This window comes from Cygnus olor, chromosome 2 (genome assembly GCF_009769625.2).
Source record: "Cygnus olor isolate bCygOlo1 chromosome 2, bCygOlo1.pri.v2, whole genome shotgun sequence".
NCBI classification, from domain to species: Eukaryota; Metazoa; Chordata; class Aves; order Anseriformes; family Anatidae; genus Cygnus; species Cygnus olor.
This window is the reverse complement of record NC_049170.1, coordinates 17,972,383-17,994,648: the sequence shown is the minus strand read 5'-3', so window position 1 is coordinate 17,994,648 and position 22,266 is coordinate 17,972,383. Positions and strand designations below refer to the sequence as shown.

General features: G+C 42.8%; 1 protein-coding gene across 1 annotated transcript; it reads right to left on the bottom strand.

The window, feature by feature from the left end:
• Positions 1 to 658: 658 nt before the first annotated feature.
• Positions 659 to 21,831, bottom strand: LOC121065725. Its single transcript, XM_040548713.1, has 4 exons — positions 21,497 to 21,831; positions 13,085 to 13,623; positions 11,774 to 11,840; positions 659 to 6,115 (listed from the first exon to the last, which is right to left on the bottom strand). The coding sequence occupies exons 2-4, from the start codon at positions 13,544 to 13,546 to the stop codon at positions 4,596 to 4,598; spliced, it is 2,049 nt and encodes a 682-aa protein (XP_040404647.1). The 5' UTR covers positions 13,547 to 13,623; positions 21,497 to 21,831; the 3' UTR covers positions 659 to 4,595.
• Positions 21,832 to 22,266: the final 435 nt, after the last annotated feature.

The window sequence follows — 22,266 nt, the reverse complement described above, 5'->3', positions numbered from 1 at the left end:
GCTTCTTGTCAACCAACACCCCCAGGACCTTCTCCTCAGGGCTGCTCTCAATCCATTCTATGCCCAGCTTGAGTTTGTGCTTGGGATTGCCCCAGCCTAGGTGCAGGACCTTGCGCTTGGCCTTGTTGAACCTCATGAGGTTCGCACAGGCCCACATCTCAGCCTGCCCAGGTCCCTCTGGATGCCATCCCTTCCCTCCTGCATGTCAAGTACACCACACAGCTTGGTGTCAGCAGCAAACTTGCTGTGGGTGCACCCAATCTCATTGATCAGAATAACTCCACACAATGCTGTTAAATTTCCCATAAACGACAGAGAGCCTATGAAGTACCAAGGCAGTACACAATTCTCCTTTAAAATACTGTATTCTCACTTCTCATCTCTGCATTGCTAATGGTGGTTGTGATGGACCAAGATGAGCTGTACTGCTTTTCTGATACAAGTATTTATTGGTGTAGTACCATCAAATGCAATTTTCATCTTCTCAGATCTATGGTGACAACAATGGGAACAGAAGAAAGGTAGAGTGGATGATCTCTAGAAATTGGCATTATTGCTGTTCTTGTTTAAAGTCACTTCAGCAAACTAACTCAGATAACATGAAATCCTGTCTTCCAGAAGTCAGTAGTAAAAACTGCAATGGCACCAATGAAGCCTTATTGTTTTATTTATTTCAGTAAAGTTCTCTTAAAACATATTACAATATAATATTAACAGAGGTAAGTGTCTAAACAGTATTTTTAACACAAGGTAATATTTCAAAATAGGAAATTTCATTAAAAAGCACCACTTGAAACTAGTGTAGTTTTCACAGTGTACTGCAATCTGCAGAGACCACAGAACAAAGGAATCATCCAAAATATTAAAATGGACTTGACATATTCTGCCCAGTTTTGACTTCATAGAAAGTATAAAAATGTATAGGACATGAGAAATATTCAGGTAAAATCTTTGAATTTGCAAAATGTTTCATAATACAAAATGATTCATTTTTTTTATAAACCAGATCCTTTCTCCTCTCACAATGGCAGCACTTTTCAACCTATTTTCCTCCTGTAATGGTCAAGTTTTTCATAACCACCTGTTGCTGCAGGTATCTGCATCACATAAGTGAAATAACCACCTGACTTTCTAGATGTATTAATTCCTTCTGTATGACTGGATTTTGCTAGCCTCATACTTCGTCTACAAGACTTTACTTTATAAGTAACCCCATTAGAAACACTGTCTGTAAGCGAGGGCTGGGAAGACTATCTCCAGGTTTTTTAAGCATAATCATAAACATGGTATCAAAAGATGAAACTAAAAAGTTTTAAAATGAATTCTGTACTTCACAGCATTATATTGTGCTACTAAAAGAAAGAAATGATATGAAAACTTGAAATGAAAAAGTCCAAAGCTGTAAATATAATTAATAGGATATACCTGTCAAGAATAAAGCATGCAATTAATTACAGCAAATGGGATAAGTGCCATAAAATGAGCATTCACTGTAATTGTCTGATTCCTTTTGAACTTTATCTTACTCAGGATTGTAGTACACCACTTAATGTTGCATGGTATGAGGTAATATATATCATTTTCATAGAGACAAAGGCTATACTATGCTGTTAGTTAGACTACCATAAATCAAAACTGATTCAAGCACACTTGCTCCAAATTCATGTTACTGTAATCAAGGTCAGCAAGTGGCTCTGGATTCAGGCTTCTTTTTTCAAGGGAGAGATGAAAAATAGGATCAAATAAACAGCCTTTTCTTGCTTGAAATAAGGCTAAGCTTGCTATAAATTGCAATTAATACTATGTACCGTATCACAAATGACAATAGCAAAACTGTATTAAATGCATTACCATTACTAGATGGGTCCAAAATACTGTTTGTCTGCCCTTGTGTATCTAAAAATCTCCTCTTTAAGGGCAGTTATGGACACTCCCCCAAGAATCCTCAGAAAAGATTTACTGCATTTAAGAATCCATACTATGAACTCTCTCTTAGCTGTAATAATGCTCACTTGTACTTCCCTGGTAGTTTCTGCATCCTTTAATAATGGTGAATTTAAATGCAAGTACCACCAATGTGTGCATAATACAGGAATTGAGCATCAGTCTCTTCCTTATTCAAGCAATTCTGCTAGCCACCCAAATCAAGCATATACATACAAATCATGCCATTAGATTTGTTATATGCTATATACAGGCAAATGCTTATTATATTCAAGTAACATCTGCACTTTGCTGAAGATGTATTAGATTATGTCTAGCATCAGATTCTGATTATCTGCTACATAGGTTTAAATCAAGAATGACTCAAGTTTTTATTATATTGGGGGCTGACAGCCTTTGAAACAACTGCATGTGGTAAAGCAGCAAAGAAAAATAAGGGGTTACATCTGTGAGAGAGTGACTTTCTTAACTTTTTCTAAAACAAAAGTATAAGCATATCATTTCAAGCCTTCTCTAACATTGTCTTCTGATGGAGTTTTATCTTAGAAATACCTTGTCCTGCTCTCTGCAGAGCTCCTCTTACAGAACATGCATCCCTTATACAGCAACAAGCTGCCTTCTGAGAGGAAGAAGCACTTTGACCCACTCCTCACAAAATCACCTCTTTGTAGGGTTGGGTTTGTTAGAGAAGATATGATGGGTTTGATACCTCCTAGGAATGATTTGATTAGTTTGCCTTATTAGCAGTCAGGCAGATCAGAAAACTACAACCCCTATGGTATTTAATCTTTGTTCAGTCTCACTAGACTCCCAGGGTAAAGAAATCAGAAAAAACTGTTCTGTTCTTTAGTAAGGCAGCCCTTCAAGCACTCTAATCTCAGAAGTCTTCTTTTATCAGTATAAAATATAATCTGTGACAATACCAGTATTTTGCAAATGTTGAACATTTTCAGTATTAGCTTTAATCCATCCTTCCCTTATGTCCCTGAAAGAATGAATGACAAAGGCACGAAGCCCTCTGTCACAGACTTCAGTGACACCAGGACTGAACTTACTATGGTTTGCACAGTTATGCTGGCCTCAACACAGCATCCAGTGAGGTATCTTGTGATGGGCTGCTTGGACCTTACAGCTGAAAGCAAGGAAAACCAGTGTTCTCCATTCGGAGCAGGAGAACAATCTGTCCAAAGCCTGCACATCTTTGAATATACACCTGAAGAAAAAGGATGAGGGAAAGGTAACCACAGGTGGTAATGACAGAATTAGAAATCACAAGGAAAAAATGGAACCAGCAGATAGAAGTCTACCGTTAAGGTTCTTGCTTTTACAGAAAATTCTAACAAACTCTAGAATAGGTGAAGCGCACAGGAAAGAGCATATATTTAGATATTCATGCTCAGGCAGACACCTACAATAAAGCTGTATCATGCACAGTAGTCTTGCTTTCAAGAAGGTTGATGTAAGGCAGCCTGTGAGGGCCTCATTTAATGTCCCTCTCCCATAATTACGTGTGTGACATACAAACACCCACTCTTTAGTAGGAATGGTGAGGGATGTCTGGAAAGAGTAGAGCTAGATGCCAGAGCATGCAATTTGCTCCTAACAAAAGAGATAAGAATGGAGAGTGAAGCAGTATTGATGGAGAAAGGAGAAAATGAGAGGAAATGCTCTTCACCGATCAGATAGAGCAGTTTGATGGAAGAGTTGGTAGAAGACAAAAATCAGTGTCATTGAATACATTGTTTCTTTTTAGAATTACTGAGTGATTTAACCCCCCCAAAAAAACTTTTAAAAATAAGCATTCAGCAAAATAAATATGCTTGTGAATGGTGTTCCTTTTTGGTAAGGAAAATATCTTGTCATTTGTAATAAACGGAATAAATATTTGTTTCATTCAAAAAGTTTAATTTCTAAGACATTCTTTTCATACTTCCTTCTTATCATGCAACCTTTCACTAGTAAAAAACTAAAAGTGGGAAAAAACCTTCCCAAATTACTTAAAAGCAGACGATTTCCAAATTAAATTAGAATGACCATTAGTTCCAATGATTTTGTTGAGAACAATTATTATATTTTGTAAAACCAATGTTCTATTTTTGACCCAGGTCCACTTCAAGAATACTGTGCATGCATACTTGAATGTTACCATACTATCGCTTGTAGCCTGTGGCATGTTTGAGGCACTTATAGAAAGCACAACATTTTATATGATGTAGACAAATTAGCCTCAAAGTGCATTTAGTCTTGTTAGCCTGCTACAGTGAAGAAAGTGAAAGCAGGTTTCCATTACTTGGCTGTGCTGCTTTCAGTGCCAGCACTAAAAGGTATGTATTTATCCTCACCTGCAATTTTTGTGGTCCAGAAATAACTGATTTTAAAAGACAGTTTTTTTAAAAATAAGTTTGAGCTGAATTCGTGGTTCCCCTGCCTGAAGATGGTAACAGAAGTAATGTCTTGGAACAATGACAGCTCTCTTTTCTTTAAATACTGATCATTAAGATTATCTTTAAATATTCCTAAAATTGAGAGCATTTTAGCGGGACGGTATGTTCATGTCAACACACAGTAAGGTGTCAAATACAGACATTGAATCAGAGCAGAATCAAATCCAATTTAAACCCCAGTCCTGCACTAACACCACTGTACAGAAATTAAGATGAAATCCATAAAATAGATATACTGGTTCCATGTTCATGAGTGATCTGATTGATCCTTCCACGCACACAGTCAAGAGAAACCGATATCAGCGTTCCGTTATGTACATCAAAAGATGCACGGAGGGACACACTGGTCCATATGCTTCCCTCTGGCATCTGACCTCCAATCTGCTGAGCAATTGCTGTGGGTTGCGTGTGATCCATGGTCAACCGGTTGAGAGTCACTTTAAGCATGTTGCATGAATGGATTAGCTTTAAGTTAAATGCAAGGCTGGCAACTCCCTTTTCAGTAAAAATGAAGTACTTCTGAGCAAGCTGTCCAGAAGAAACCAGATGTATCTGTTTCTCACTGGATGAGACCTGGGTGAAATCCAGTACTTTGTTTCTCACAGCTCCAGTAGGCAGAGCAGTAACAGAAACTGTGGCTGATATGGCACTAGAAACTGCTGAAGGTATCCAGATGAGGCTAAAAATACTAATTCCAGAACTATCTCCAAAATACCGAACATTACATTGTGCAGGAGAAAGTATCTCAAAGCTAATCAGATCTCCAGCAGCAACTTTTGTGGCCCCAGAAGCAGATATTGATGTGTCTCTGTAGTTTACCCCAGATTTAAATACATTCATTAATTCTCTGTTGGTGCCATTCCTGTTTATATAAGAAATTAAGGAGAAACCCTCCCGGACACACGTATGACCCATGGAATACAATGCTTGGTGGAACACAAATTTGACAACACCGGTTTCAGTGAACTTTATAGCTCTGCCATCATGAGATAAACTTAGCATGTATGGGTCGGAAACAGAAATTATTTTAAAGGTAGGTCGATAGTTGGTTTGGTAATGCATTGCTGTTGACATCTGTGCACTAATTGCCACAGCACCCGTGTCATGAGACAACCAAAACAAACTCAGTGGTGTATTAAGATCATAAATATGTAAGTCTTTACTTTGATTGCAGAACTGATTTGGGCTCCTTAAAAACACAGAAAGAGTTTGGCTGGGTTCCACTTCAGCAGCACTGCTTAAACTAGTGCTCTGGAAATATTTTCCTTCTGGTTGTTCAATGCGAACACCGCTCAGTTCGTAGCCTTCCTCGCTGCCATTTAGCTTTAAGGAAAGTTGCAAAAAATTCCTGCAGTTGTGTTTTACTGCAAAATTTAGGTCAGTCCACAACAGACCATGCTGCCTGAATACCAGGCTGGTATCTTCAATGGACAGGATTTCACGGTGAAGCTTTTCCCTTATCTTCAAGTTCAAACCAGAGTAGACCTGAGAGATGCCAGACTTTACAGATGGTAAAATGATGTTTGCAGCCCAAGACTCTGACAGCTTGTTTTCACTGGTTGCTGAACAAACTGTATCACTGACAGTGGAGCAAGGCATGGCCACCATTCCATCTTCACATTTCAAACATGCCTGGCATTCCTGCATTTCCTTATTAAAGAAATATTCCTTGCCACACAATCCCAAAGCGGCATCTTTCTCAGCAATTCCGAGGCATCGGAAGCCACCTGTTCACAGGAAATGGGCAATTTTTATCATTAAACCTTTAAAACACTAAATATAAGAACTCTACAGCTCCACATATCAAGTAACTTTGATAACACATCTAATCATGAGAAAACAGAAGACAACCATGATGAAAATGAAGATAACCAGGAAGAAATTCTTTACTATGAGGACGGTGAGGCACTAGAACAAGGGTTCCAGAGAAGCTGTGGATGCCCCATCCCTGGAAGTGTTCAAGGCCGGGCTGGATGGGGCTTTGGGCAACCTGGTCTGGTGGGAGGTGTCCCTGCCCATGGCAGGGGGGTTGGAACTGGATGGTCTTTAAGGTTCCTTCCAACCCAAACCATTCTATGATTCTATGTTAGATCAGTTTGCACTACTAAAGGATCCTTGCTAACAAACAGAGGAAACACTAGAGGTAACTCACCTTGTCCAAGCTGAATCCAGTGGTTTAGAGTGGGAGGAGCAAGGAGAGAGAAGGGACCGCATAGGGGCAATTCTAACCAAAACCTCTAATGGGTCAGATACAATGACATTGCTCCAAAGACACTCTTTCTCTTAAGTAAAAGACATAGTGCACTAAGCAAACAAGATACTTCCAACAATGCAGAGTTCCTCTATACAAGAAAAGCCCACTGTCTGCCCAGTAATTTTTTGGGGCAGCGCTGCTGTAGCTGTGATTTCTAAAGCAGTGCTTTTCAGCCTGAGGGACGTGGACCCCAGGCATTCTGTGTACTGTTTTTAAAGAACCTGCAAAAGACAAGTAGGAAAAGCAAAATGGCAATCAGCAGGCTTAAAATCAATACGCAGATGTCCACGCTGTGAAAGGCACAAAACTACTGCCTTAAGACACAGGACAGCAGTGGTCTTGATAGTTTAAAGTTATCAGGAATAAATAAAACCCCGCTGTAAACAGCACAGAGAAAATCTAGAGGTGCCACTTGGAAATACTTAATTTGAAAGAAGGCAGTTTTGTGCTCCTGGCCAGCATACCATGACCTCGGTGGATCAAAGAATGCACACCCGAAGAGCAGGTTTTAAAAACAGCCTGTAATTTTCTATGGCAATTTTCCAAAGAGCATTACCAGCTGCCACTGCCTCCAGCTGGAGCAGCTGGTGCCCAAAACCTTTGTGCACAGGGCCTTCAAGATCTAAATTATTGTACATGATTTGAGACGACCTAAAGAATAACCATTTGCAGTTTGTGCCTCAGTTTAATCACCAAGGCACTTGCTTCTGCTTTTTGACCACACATAATCAAACTCATAATCGTCTTTCTTATAGCTCTTCTTAAATATCCTTCACTATCTAACTACTGTGTTATTTTGTTCACAAGCGTTTTTTAATCACATACATTTGCTATACTCCTCAGCTGGAAAGTTGCTGTATCTGAGCAGGGATTTGCTCCAAGATTGGGACTACAAGCATTTCACACGGAGCCCAGCAGGCCAATTTTCTCCATTGCTAAACCCAGGGCGGAGCTGGCTATCACCAGACTGCTGATGCAGGCAGAAAAGCACACCACACGTACTGAGAACTGCAAGACAGAGCAGTCTTCTTCTACATCTGCACCTGGCACACAAGGAAGGTCAGAATATTGGCTAAAATTCACTTCTGATACAACGTTATTCAGCTGAGAATACCAGACATTGTATTAATTTATACAGACTTCATATATTCACCCTCATATCTTTGCCTATTCATGTTTCGTTCACTGAAGTGATGATTCTTCACTAACACTGATATATGTAGGACTACATAATTTATGATGTGAGAATATTCTTTCAGAGACCCTGTATGGTTTTCTCAAAAGAGCTTGTTACAGAAAAGTAAGATTTTTCCATTTGAAGTAAGTCGAAAGAAATAATGTTTTGTTCCCCCTGAAAGTGTTGCGCTTTTTTTTACGAGAAGCAAATACCAAATAAATAAGATCACATTTTTTCAACTGTGAATATTCAATAGGGAATATAAAAGAATATCCCTGACAAGCTTTGTTGTTGAAAATAGATCAACTTGCACCATAGCATAACTGTTCACATGACACCTTTTAACCACTTTTACTTCTTATATCAATGGCTCCCACAACAGTGAGAAATGCAGGATGAAATGCTATTCAATACACAAACACAACTGTTTCACAGAGCAGAGAAGAACTGCAGAAGTGCCTAGAAATACTTTTCATGCTATTTGCTTCTTTAAAATATTTTCATTTATATTTAAGGATTTTTATAAATAAAAAGTTTTACACATATATGTGGTGACTACCCTTATCAATTTGCTGTCTAGTTTTTATCAGTTAAAGCTGCAGCGGGTGTTCCCCCTCAATGTACTTTAAATAGGGGACTTCAAAGCAGCACATGGGCTCCTCTATACTGTGGACACAGTAGCAAGAGCAGCATCCTACCCTCTGCCAGCCTAGAAGAGGTCGAGCAGCAAAAGATAGCCCAACATCAGAAAGCCAGCAGAGCGGCATGCTGTGACTGCTTCCTATTTCTCTCTGACAATCTCTCCCACCTCTTCCTGAGTACTGCTGCACCTGGTTTTACTGTGAGCAGCCCAGCTGCAGTCGAGCTGTTTTTGTGAAATTGGGTGTCTCTGTAGCACATTCACCAGCCTCTGTAGTTCCTAAAGGCCAGGCAATTGCAACGCTACTAGAGTAGCCATGCACCTATGGTGCTGCTGGGACTACTCATAGCTGCAAACGTGATATCCAAGCAGAGTACAGGAATCCATCATCTTCTTGAACCCTCTATGTCAGATTTCAATCATTACAAATCAACATGGCTAATTATAAATCAGCACTATTTAAGTTCTCCTTATTCACCACTTGCATTCACATTCTTGCTTTTGCAGTACTTCATGAATTTCTGGGTCCTTTCCAAGTGCTGTCCTGCAGAAGACAAACCTGTAGTGTCTCACTTGATGGGGAGCCACTACAGAGCCTGGCTGCCAAGCTCAGACTGACTTACTCTGAGAGCGGAGCTGCTCACTCCTTTTAGAGATCATTGAACCTGGTAGGCTTTGAGATCCAAGGGAATACCTCTCTCTGACCCACTGGTGTGAAGCTGTCCCAGTTTTGTGTCCCCACATGCAGCCAGTACCACAGCTGAGCCCGTATTCCTGGTAGACATGCACATAACACAGCCAGCCACACGGATGAACACTGACAGAAAATGATGCCTTTACCCACACAAGCATGTGCAGTACTCACACAAACACGGGTAGCATGGATGGTTCAATCCTGTTCCTCTTCTCTAGATGCCTGGGACTGAAGGCCACTAGTGGAATACACACACACCATATGGGTCACTCCAATAACTGCTCCTACCCTGTCTGGTCTCCTCCAGTTGTGAGCATCTGAACCTACAAGCTCCCCAAAGTTTGAGGTCTCGGTACAGTTGCTGGTATTCAGACCTCTTATCCTACTCACCAGCTAGTCCAGCTTGAATTTTGCTAGCACTCACTACCTTCCCCTAAACACTCACAATAATTTTTGTATATTCCCATAGCCATTTAAAACACTCCATAACAGGTCCCGTGCAATCCTCAAATCCTCTCCGCCCTGCATCCCACAGTAAGTTCTATTTTAAGTCCCCTTTAGTTTGCATGGCGTTGTGGGGAGAGTGCCTTTGGTCAGCTCCACTTAGTGGGATCACACCAAGGACAAAAGTCTATGAAAAAAGTGAAAGAGTGAAGAAAGAGAGGCTCCTACTTGCATGTTTATTTATCGTTATTTGCTGTGCTTCCCTTCACGCTATCAAGGGAACAAGAGTTGCTACAGATCCAACAACCTTTGCGTGCAGCTCAAGAAACCACATAGAGCATCTGGAACTCATACATCACATCACAACCCCATATACCCTACATTACCCAAAACAGACATCCAGTTTCAGTCTCCCTTTTGATAAGTTAATTGCACTTGTATAGATAATGAGCTACCATGAACAGGCTGAAAGCAGCAGTCTTCTCTAATAAAAATAAGAGAGCACACTCTCTTCCATGACAGATGGCAAAGACATCGACAGGATACTGAATCCTGACCCAAGTGACAGAGAGAGCTTGCCTTCGCATCTTTATAAATTACCCTTAAAAATGGGAGAAGAGGAACCAGGGGAAGAGTCCCTTCCTTTCAGAAACATTGCTACTGACTTTCTGTGGTCTGACACACCGCCACTGCCCTTCTGCTTCACAGTAGTATTTTGCCCACACTTACTTAACTCCAGCAGTCAAACAGACCTGCCCTCGGTCTGGGTGATCGCATACAGCCCTCTGGATAAATTCTTTACACTCTTCCCTCTTCCAAGCCACAAACTAGAGCGATATAAAGCAACTACCACATTGGTGGCTCTCCTTTCCTCTGACTGGGGTCCTGTGGTCTTCCTTCCACAAAACCACCAACTTGACAGCAACAATCCCAGCCCCTTACTAAAAAAGACACAAAGCCTTACACCTTCCCAATGTGCTGGCTCAGATTTTGTGCCCTAAGCTGTCTTGCCTCTAACTGCCCACAACTAAGGCAGAGAAAAGAAAGACACAAAGAAGCGTCTTGCTTCTTCTTTCTTAAGTCTGATGGTACCTCTTCTACAGCATCTGCCAGGTAAGGCAGCACTCGGTGCTCTCTTCTAGTCATTTCCAGTTTCCTATGGTGTTTTTGTAATACCATGCAACCCACAATAGTTCCTGCCCAGATCAAGGACAATGTACACAAACACGAGTCCTCTTTTAACCCTTTCCTAGGACCAGTTCTCTTCCACTTTTTTCTTCATCAGTGATAGGGCAGAAATAGTACAAAATCACTCATTAAGAGCAGAAAATGGCCTTTGCCGCTCAGAGACTCCACCTTTCTTTACAATTAAGAACTCTAGAGGAGGAAAAACATATAAGCTGATGAAGTCTTCCCTTGTTTATTCTACTAGGAGCTCTCAGGTAGAGGCCACAACTGCCGAAATGCTTTGTTTGATAACACAGTTCCTTTCAAACTTTTTGGCCAACCAGAAATTAGACATGTAGAAAGAAAACTAGCATCTTGATATATTTTGCTCAATACATCTATTAATTTTGCTCTTGTGTGTCTGACTGCCATGAGAAATGATGAAGCTTAAGTCTGAAGTGCACAATTCCATTCAAATCTGTGCCTGAAAGTTCCCCTGTGCACCCACAAATGATGACAACTGTTGATCATTCCTCAATATTTGACAATATTATTGCTAAAAGAGAGTAAGATTGATGAAGAAAGGCTTTATAAAAACCTTCATTAGATCAAATCAAATATCTACCACAGTGCAGCAGAAGGAAAATGACAACTATTTTTCTCCATTAGGAATAATATCAGTGATTTTCACCCCATTTGCACCAGCATAAACAAGGTCAGGTCATCAGTGAAAATTAAAATCAAAGCATATAAAAACCCATGAAAATAAGGTTAAGAGGACCATCCAAAGGTCCTTGGGGACCTTTGTTCTAAATAGCCCATATTATGTTCTAAATAGCACACAAGAACTGCTATCAACTTAGAGCTGAATGTTTTTCAACCCCTTTGATTCCAGCAAGCTGAGCATGTCATTACTCACAAACACACAGGCCTAAGTCTTTATCTATCTCTTTAGCCTGTTCCCGAAGATCTAATTATCTTCATTCTTTAACTACCGAATATAACTTACCTGGCGTATTCAGACACTTTATCCTCTCACCACAAATGCTTGGAGATTCAGTACATTCATCTCTGTCCTGTAAATCACAAGAATCATATTGAAACACTTTAATGCCATCACTTGAATTTGAAACATGCACTTCTTCAGGCTCTGTGACACCCAGACATATGTGGGGAGGAAGAGAGGAGTGATTGTACAAACATGCTGGAGCAAGACAACTTGTTTTGGATTTGTGACGTTTTAGCAAGGTATTGAAACAGACTGTGGTCTCCACAAAAAGCTAGCAGCGTATAGACCACAAGCTAAATGGGTAGGTTGTTCTACTAATACTTTTTACAGCACATAATCTGTGACACAGTACCAGCTCCATCACTCAGTTGGTCTTGAGGATGTTGTAACAACCAAGAAAGCATTAGGAAAAGCTCCTTGAGACGTTTAGTCTGGGAGGAAGGTGCTAACTGAAAAACATCCAAGGAAGTGAATAAATTATCTTTCCTGTCTACAAGCCCTACCCTCACCCTACAGTAGGTAGAGGGGAAAGAACAAAAGGCTAAATTTGCCTTCAAACATTCACATTAAAGAAAAGTGAGACTAGCAGAGGGAAGGGCACAGACTTTCAGGTTCTTCTCAGCAGCATGGGCTTGGGTCTCTAGCTGTTCAGGTTCACATTAAGCCAAGAACTGGGAGCAACACTTGGCAAAGATACTGCTTTAAATATTAAAATCCTCACATATCTTAGGACTTATAAATGGAAGTGACCAAAGATCTGTCTTATTTTGTTTACATGCTGGTTTTGTATAATAAAATGTATTTAATACTAACAATATCAGGGTTAATCATATTTAGATGTATGTTATGTTTAAGCTAGAACTAGATTTTACATTTATTTTAACTGACAACTTTTGTTTTCAATTTATTAACAAACACTTGACCTTTCTTCAGTTTTACTTAATAAAGCTTTCCTCTACTTTTCCAATGTGTATAGCACTTCATGTAGACTGGACTGGGATTAAATAAACGAATTTAGCATGCATAAGTGTATGTGCTTTAGGATGTCTTTTCCTACCAGCATGAACAGAATCAATGTCTCACCAGCTCCTAGTCTTCGAAAAACTTTACATCCAGTACGCGTAAACTAGTGCCCCATTTACAGCAGCAAATGATAAAGAGAAAACCCATAGAAAACTACAGGCAAACTTTGAAGTGCCACAGACCCATTCAATACTAGCTCTCTGACTAGTTATTTCCAGAATGTCATCCTCGTTTGTCCAACACAATACTTCATATACAATAACTGAAAGATACAGAATGATATTTCACCTGGCAAATCCGATCAGAGTTTGCAGAACACTCAGCCATTTGGAAAAAACCAGCAGGACACAATGTGCATTTTTCACATTGTGAAGGTGTCTTTTGGAAATTGCAAAATTCATCACTTTCACAAAGACCACAGTCCAGCAAAGACTCCCCAACATTAATCACTTTTGCATCCACTTCTACTTTATGGACAGAGTATGACTTCTGGAGATGATTCCTGACCTGGTTCTGAAGTCCTTGAAGATGACTTTCAAAATAATTTTGAATATCTTCTTGCAAACTCTGAAATGACATTTGTTTCACTGTGTCAAAAAGCATGCCATACTGGACTTTGATCAGATCCATTTGCTCATACATTTTTCTTTGCTGTTCAAGAATCTCCTTTTGCTGGCTAACCAGCATGTGCTGCTGTTCAGCAAGTTTTTGCTGCAAATCCACAATGATTTGCTGCTGGCTTTTTAGCATTTCAGTAAATTTCTCATGTCCTTTTGCAAGGTGCAGCTGTAGTATTAGGGCGTCTTCAGATGGAACTTCGTTTTCTCCTGAAATACAATTGACTGATTAATATCCAAGAAAAATGATTTTCCAGGTTGCTGTATTATCTCTGCAAAGGCACTCAAATTTTAATGAGTTAATGAAAAGTCTCATCAAATTCAGGTCATGATTATAAGGCCAATTCCTTTACTATTTTTATAGCTCCTTCATGGGACTGCAAGCTCTTCCACTTCATATGCAACATTTATAGCCAGAGACACTAAAAAAGTCATAATCAAACCCCATGCTTCAGGGCATAAATTAATCATCATTTGGGGTCAATAACAGATTAATCATTTCTATGTACATGTTCAAATACAGTAGAGAGAAAGCGGTCAATTTTCACTGTAGAGGTGATAAAATGAGGTGATAAAACTTGTTGAGAACACTAAGCTATTTAGGGTAGTAAAAATAAGGGTCAATTACAGAGAACTGCAAAAGGAGTCTATGATACTAAGTACCAGCAATAAAATGGCAAGAAGAAACTTGAAGAAGATAAAGGTGAAATGATGCACTCACCAGAAAAAAAAAAATCTTAGTCTTTCATTAAAAAAATGCTGTGCTTGTAGATGATTATTAGCACTCCAAAATGATCCTGAGCTAATATAGCAGGTCTAGATACAGATCTTGGGCTACAAAGCCATGTAAGCATCAGTTCAGAGCCCAACAGAGGTTTAAAAGGCAAATAAAATGTTAGGAGTAATTAGAAGAGGAATATATAACAGAAGAAAACATATAATTACAACATTGTATTAATCAATAGAGCATCTTTAATACAGTATACAGTCCTGGTTCCCCATGTCAAAAAGGGCACAGTAAAACTTGACAAGGTTCACAGAAGGGCAATAAGGAAAATCTAACATATAATACCCCTACAATATAAGAAAGTATTTTTTTAAAGTATTTTAAATATTTACCAGCCTTTTCAGGCTGGGAAAACAACTGTGCTATATTACAGGTGTCCTAAAGAAAGCAGATACGGAAAGACACTCTACTCTTTCTTGCAATACAAGAATTAGGGGCAATTAAATGAAGGCAGCAGGTTCAATACAAGCTAGTAGTTCAGACATGCCAAGAAGTTGCTGACCTCCTACAAAGTTTATACAACCTCGCTTATTTTTAATACCTCTACCCCTTGTCAAGTTTGCATGAAACCAGCCCGCAGGTTCAAGCTACTGGGCAGCAAGACAGTTACATGCATGCTGTGACTGGCTATCAGGAATTTTCATAGACCTATATAGGTTTCACTTGTGTTTGAGGCTGGAAAGACATACACAATTTCCTTTCCATAAGACTTGTGCTCTCAGAAATCTGGCTTACAATTGTGAGTGTGGGCAGAAAAGCACAGATCTATGCTAAGTATTTTGACCATACAAGCGACAATACAGTGCCAATGGACCACACCATGTAGCAGCAAGAGTCATGCCTTCAAAGCAAATGGAAAAGTAAAGGGCAGCACTTACCTGGCCAAATAACGCATATGCACCTAGAAAAATAGCTGATGAAAGCTGGCATATTAAGGCTTTGGCTCTCTTGATGAATCATGGCATTAAACTGTTTCTTAGTAGATCTCCCATACTCAGAATAAGTTTTCTGAGACGGGCTTCATCCTCTTGTCCTGCACTAATATTTCTTACGCATTGAGATTATGTGTGAAAACAGGGCTCCATGCCAGTACTGCAACACAGTTTTTGATCAAAATAATATAAACGTAGTAAATTAATGACCACAATATTCTTGTTATATCATAAAACCTAAAATCTAAATGCATTCCCCTGGGGAACTGCTTCATAAATTAACAGCCATTGGCCTTGCTGTCTGATGAGCTTGCGTACATGTCTGCCTTTATCAATAACTAGAGAAAGAGATGATCTTGACTTTATGCTTAACAAATAACATTAGCAAATCCAGGTTTGTAAGAAACAAATAGAAATTAAAGTAACTGTACGAAAACGCCCTATTCTAGGCCTTTCAACCCTCTTAATGGAAAAGGAAAGAAGAGGTGAGGAGAAGTCCAACTGCATCATTTAGAAGTCAGTCCAAGAAATTGCCTCTGGGAAACTATGAATGGAAGTTAGTTAAGGATGTATTACAAAACAGCTTTTTTTTTTTTTTTTTCACAAAACCACTTTTTCTCCAGCTCTTACTTTAGCCATTACCAAGTCATGGACAGGAAGAATACAGACTCTTCTAAAACGGGGTTATTGTGTTGTAACCTTCCCCTCTTCAAATCAGGTCTTTCATCACAAACATGAGCAGATCTATCAATGCAAAGGTTAACTAAAGCCCTGATTCAGTAAAACCCATCATGTACAGCTTATGTTTAAGCACGTACTTGAGGAGCATCATCTTCAGCCAGAAACTGGCTAACTTGCTGACTGCAGTGAAACTACTCTTGTGATTCTCTCTAAAACAGGCTTACAGAACTCCGTAACAATAGCAGTATTCCCTTCTGTCAATTTACCTTTGCTCCTTTTGGTTGTCTAAAGCTCAGCTGGTGACAATATGAGCCCTAAGAAATCCTTCACGACTGTTTTTATCCTCATTTTAATTTTACAGTACTATGACAAAACTCAGTTTTACGCCAGTACAAGAGACCTTCCACTGCACATTAGTTGGTGCTACAGTCAGTTCACAATGTCAGAGCAACAAAGAGTACAATAAAGCTCTTGCAGAAAAAAAGAAGACTACTGAAATGACATATAATTAAGCGCAAGGAGAATCTTGTTTGCCAAAAGAATTCTGAAGTAGAAGTCTAAATAGCTCAGAGTTTTTATGCCCTAACAATGGCCCCGTTTCTCTCTGTTAACTATATAAAGGTAACCCACAGTGAATGTCAGATGGGGATGACTCTATCACAGTCACCTAAAATTATACGAGAAGAATTCCACTGCAAGAGATATTTAGAAATTAGTACACTCCCACAATCCTACTGAACTACCTTTCCCCATTCCCCAGACAAGTATCAGACAGGTACACCCCCTTGCAACACCCAGCTGTTCTCATGACCACAGATGCAATATTACCTTTCTTACACACACCCCATACACAGCCATGGTAAGGTCTGTTTTGTAGCCTCCTGCTCCGCACTTCCAGGATCCACGGTGCAAACACAGTACCTACCTATGACCTGCTGCTACATTTCTCTAGTATACCTTGGAAAGGTCACATCACCCTGAGGTGTGCTGCAAGGACAATGTAGCCCTCAGGCACAACCTGCCACTCCAGGAGGTCAAAGGCTAAAAGCAGGCAGTCTGTGAGGAAGGCATCCTACCGTGAGGAAGGGCAGCAGAAAGACTAACCCCTCTGAGATCTTCAGTGGGTCCCAAGGGCACGGGGCCACCTGATGGTGCCACCCCTCCTAGAAACCACAGGAGATGAGAGCAGAGGGCTGCAGGCACTGCTCAGAAGAGTGCAACAGCATGAGAAGCTACAAACTTGTTCACTGGGCTTGGTAGGTATGAGATATGGCAGCTGCACATTAACTGTCTAAAAGAAAACAGAAAGATGGGTTGGATGGGAAAAATGAAGAATTTAATGGCAACTGAAGAATGAGGGGAGAAACAGAGGAATACAAAATAAGACAATGAAAACAGGCTCTCTGCATTTCTTCTTTGGGCATGCCAGTCTTTCATCTGGAGTAAGGTGTACTCAAATTGGTGCTGAGGAACAGCAGTGACAATTTTGCAGAGGAATGGTCTCATCTGATTTGAAATGGGAGTTCAGGTCTGCACTCTGGTATCTTCCTCTGACCACATGAGCCTGGCCAACAGAAGTGGTGGTTCAGCTGCAGTTGGCAGGAACTTTCTAGATAGTACCTATGGTGCTGGTGATATTGGATGGAGCGATGATGAATATGTTGGTGTGATCTCCACAACAGGGCTGTGCCTGCTCTGGCAGGCAGCTGGTGAAGAGTGAGAGTCACCTGCCTCATGCAGATAAACCTGCAAACACGGGCATCGCGCTGGGAATCAGCTAGAGCCCCTGGTGGTGGCCTTTATCTCGGATAATTGGTACTAGGCACGGTCTTCAGCAAGCATTTGAGTAGAGAGCACCTCACATGAATGGTCACCAAAACACAGCCTTCTCTATCAGGCAAACTGGAGGGAAGATTTCTCTCAGTGACTGAAGAACCGTTGCAAATCTACTCATGCGCTGTCACAGAGCTGGCACTCATAGGCTGAGGTGGGCCAACAGGTCTCCTCCACCTGTGGATGATGACAGTACAGGCAGAAAATGGCCTTAGGGTCACCTGGGTAGTCCACGTGTATTCCAGCTCCTCTGCTGTCTGAGAAGAGGTCAATGGCAAGCACCCCATGCTGCTGGCCTCATAGTGACGTGCTAGCATGGTAACCAGACAGGAACATTCCCCTAAAAATGAGAAAAAGACAGGAACAGTCACTGACCCATTTCTTCTTGCACAGATGGTTTCCTCTGTTTTGAGCTACAGCATCTCTAATGTACACCTAAAGGGCCAGACAGCCTTCTGTTTCTTTCTAATTATACTTTTATACTTGATCTGAAACTGACAGAAACCTCCCAAGATAAATTCTCTGCATGTGTCTGCCAAAGAAACCTCTTTTAGGGTGATTAATTTAGGAAGAATCGGGAGAATGGGTGAAGCTGTAGAAGTGGCAAATAATTTTGTCATAAGCCTGTGCTCTTTCCGACTGTGTGGTAAGTTCCTGGAGCCTAAGTAAATGTGTGACCACCTGTGCTGTCTGCAAAATGTACAGACATCACCCTGTAGTTATGCAAAAGCTGTACTGTACCAAAAAAAAAAAAAAAAACTTGGTGTTTTCCTTCCCTCCTGCTTAAGCCACTTGCTGAGCACATACAGCAGCCTCATCTCACCAGACACTGCAAAGAAGACTGGGAACACAGCAGCTACTCTGAGTACTGGAGGCAACTCCGTATACTCTAACTACTCCTGGAGATTCCTAGCCTATCTGCAGCATATTCACTGCTGCACTGGAGAGGTCCCTACATTTCCTCCCAGGGGCTTCTTACTGACCACACTACTGACCACGATGGCTAGTTCGCCCTGCATCTGGTCCTTCTCCATGAAGTTACATCTGTACTGCACATCTGTAAGCCTAACTGAGACAGGTTCCTGCCATTCCTGCACAGTAAGATTAACTCACAATTTCATGACAGGAAAGCCACCATCTCCACCATACAGACAGGGCACACCTCTTGCATGAGCTCTCAGTCTCCTGTAGCACGGCTCTTTAGAGGACTAGAACTAAAGGATGTTCTTCATGACATTTACCTGGATTTGCCCCATCGTATTTACTGCGTGCTGTTTGAGTAGCAGCTCTCCACAAACAACAGCAACTGCATTTCCCCTGCTTCGAGGTGTGATTACCACACTTCGTTGTTCTGTTTTTAATAGAAGGCAGGCCATGCTGGAATTGCTATGCAGAACCATGCTCGTTTCCAAGACCCAGCACTCCAGCTGCAAATGGGGGTTGAAGAAGGCATTCTCTGCACTACTGCAGGAAGTCCACTCATCTGTGTTCAAAAGGAAGGTCTCAAAGGTCTTAGGCATATGCAGAGAATGTTAGAGGCACAGCAGAATACTAGATGCTCGCCTGTACACCAGCTTGAAGGAAAACAAACACTGTAGATATGGCTTATTTTGTTGTTCCTGATGCCAAGTGCATGGGATTTCTGCTAGATGTTGATGAATCCAGTATGATTTTCTTCCACCCTTGGGAAAGAATGGTGCCTTGTGAAGGACTGGGTCCAGTGTTTGGAATGGGCAAAACATGCATACAGGCCCTTGGTGCAATCCGGACAGAAGTAAGTCTTCAGCCCAGGTCTCATTCACACCAATTGCATGATTGCTGGAGTGGTCTTGGGTGTGGGCTGCCGCCAACCTGTGTCACTCACAGGCTGCGAGATAAGAAGGGAAATCCTTTGTGGGTGCAGTTGTCCTCATCTGGAAACTCAGACACAGAAGCTCACGTGTTATCATGGGTTTGCTCACTGTGTGCTTCCATGCTGACAGCGCCTTCCACAGTATTAGGTGGTTTAGTGGGCAGTGCTGTTTACCGCTTTCCCTCCAACATACAGGATGCTTGTCTCTGCCACAGGTGAGAATGGCGGGGTCCAGTGAGGCACGTGAAGGAGGTGAATGCAAAAATCCATGACAGCCATTGGCCATAATAAGTATAATCCATTCTTGATGACCTGAAGAACTTTAAGGGAAAAATGATACTGCTGTTCCTCCCAGACTTCACCTGGCACCATGCCTGCAAAGAGCACAAAACTGAAAGATTACAGTGAACTCTTGTGTCGAGTCTCAAAATCCCCAGTGTCTTCACTGTCCAACCCCTCTGCTTTACCTTCGCTTATTCTGTTTTCCTCTGTCCTGTATCCGAGAGGACAGAGGACCTAACCCTAACCCTACGGCCTAGCAGATGACGGATATATGTAACTCACCATGTTAGCTGATGGCACTGGAGACTGGGCAGCACAGACTGATCTCGGTCCACTAAAGACAGCCATGGAATAAGAGGATGTTTGGAGAAGGAGGTTACGCTGGGCTGGATTCTCTTTGTTAGACCTTCATGAAGATACAGTGTGTCTGCTTTCAGCACCATCCAAGAAGTGTGAGTCTTTTCTGCCTGTGCAGAATGACCTTGTCATTTGCCACGACTTTTATTACATGGAGATGGATCTTGGTGAACACAAAGAAAATGCAAAGATCCTAGGTCCTTTCGCAAAAGGGAGGTATGGTAATCATGATGAGTGTACAAAGAATATGCACAGAAGTAGAAAAAAGAGGTTGAGCATACTGACTTCTCAGTTTTCTGCACACCTTTGGTCAGGGGGCATACAGAGGTTCTGTAAGACATCTGGGAGCAATATCAGGCAAGATGCTCACAGCATCATGGTAATATGCACAGGGGGGGTTAAATCTCTGCCCTGGGACTGGCATCACCACTAAGTGCTGCAGCCTATTTCAGAGGAGGCATCACTTCACTAGGTAGTTGTCCAAAATGAGGCTTGACATGTGCTCTGCTGTCTGGAGCAGCCACTGCCCTCAGATTGGCCACGAGGACGTGACAAAGTTTAAGTATCCTTTACGCTTTCCATTAGCTTTGACCATCAATCAGGGATTAAATAAATCACTCTTCCTCATAAATTTTACATCTTTCAAATAAGGCATTAAACCAGAACCCAAATTGCTCTGCGCTCATTAAAGATTGGTTGATGCTTTTAATGTGGGTAAATCCACATATCCCAGGCAATTACACAGCGTCTTTTGCTGACCTGTGAGTATAACCATGGACATATCTGGCTTTCTACAGGGATACTGAACTGACGAGAGCTGTACCATGCTCTGAATTAAGTGCAATAAGAGAAGCCCTGCGATTTCTTTTTCTGCTGGCTATCTCTGTAAGCCAACTTGTCAGCAGCAGCAAGTTTCACAGCACCAGCCCATTCATTCAGGCTGCAGAGTGCACATACACACCTCTGAGGCCTCGTAGGATGCTGTTGCAAACCAAAGCCCTGAGAAATACCAGGCTGTGAAGACAGAGACAAGCAGAGGTCTTACACTTGCTTTAAAATAGCAATGAAATTTCCCCGTTTTGCCATGTCTCATCCATTGCTGGAGACTCACGAGCATGCATCCACACGTGTGTGTGTGTCTGTGCGGAGGGGGAAGAAGGGGCGGCACATCCCCGACGTGCCCCACAGCCCAGCACCACAGACGTGCCTCAAACCTTCCCTCCGAGCCCGCCTCACCCCGCTCAGCACCCAGAGGCGCTAAAACCCCCTCTCTCACCTCCGGGGGCTCCGACCAACCTCCGGGTGCGAGGAGACGACCCCCCCACCCGCTTCCCCCCGGCCCCCTCGGGCCACCCGCACCTGGCTTCACGTCGCAGGCCAGCTGCACCCCCAGGGCGCCGCCTCCGCCCAGCTCGGGCCCGCCGTAGGCGAAGTCGTCCCCGGCGAACTGGGCGGCCCTCTCGGCGGCGCGGAGCAGGGCGGGCTCGGGGCAGCCCTCGCCGGTGGCGGAGGCGGCACAGCCGGCGGGGCCGCGGGGCCGCGGCCGCAGGCGGAGCGGCAGGCGGCACTCCAGGCCCTGGCAGTCGCGGCGGGTGCCGTTGGAGGAGCAGCCCCCGGCCGGGCAGGCCTCCGGAGGGACCCCCCTGGCTGCGGGGGGCTGCGCCTTGCCCTGCGGGGTCCGCAGCGGCGTGGCGGTGTGCGGGAAGGAGCGGGCGGGCCGGCCGGCACGGGCTCCGCAGCGGGCCCCGCGGCAGGGCGGCGGGGGAGCGTCGCCGCCGCAGGGGGGCAGCCGGCAGGGCTCGGAGCCGCCGCCGCCGCCGCTGCAGCCCCCGGCGCCTAGCAGCGAGAGGCAGACGCCCAGCCAGCAGCGTGCCCACCACCGCCTCCTGCCCGGCATCTCCGGCAGCGCCTGCAAGGGAAAAAGTATCCAAAAATAAAAATTAAAATAACTTTTTAACCCTCTTCGCCAAGCTCCCCCCCCCCCCCCCCCCCCGCGTCTCCCGGTCCAGGAACCTGCGGGGCAGAGCCCGGAGCGAGTGTGCGCGGCCTCGGGGTTCGGCGGCGGGGACTGAGCTGCTCCGAGAGCCGGAGGGGAGTGGGAAGGGGCAGCATTCCTGGGGCTCCTCAGC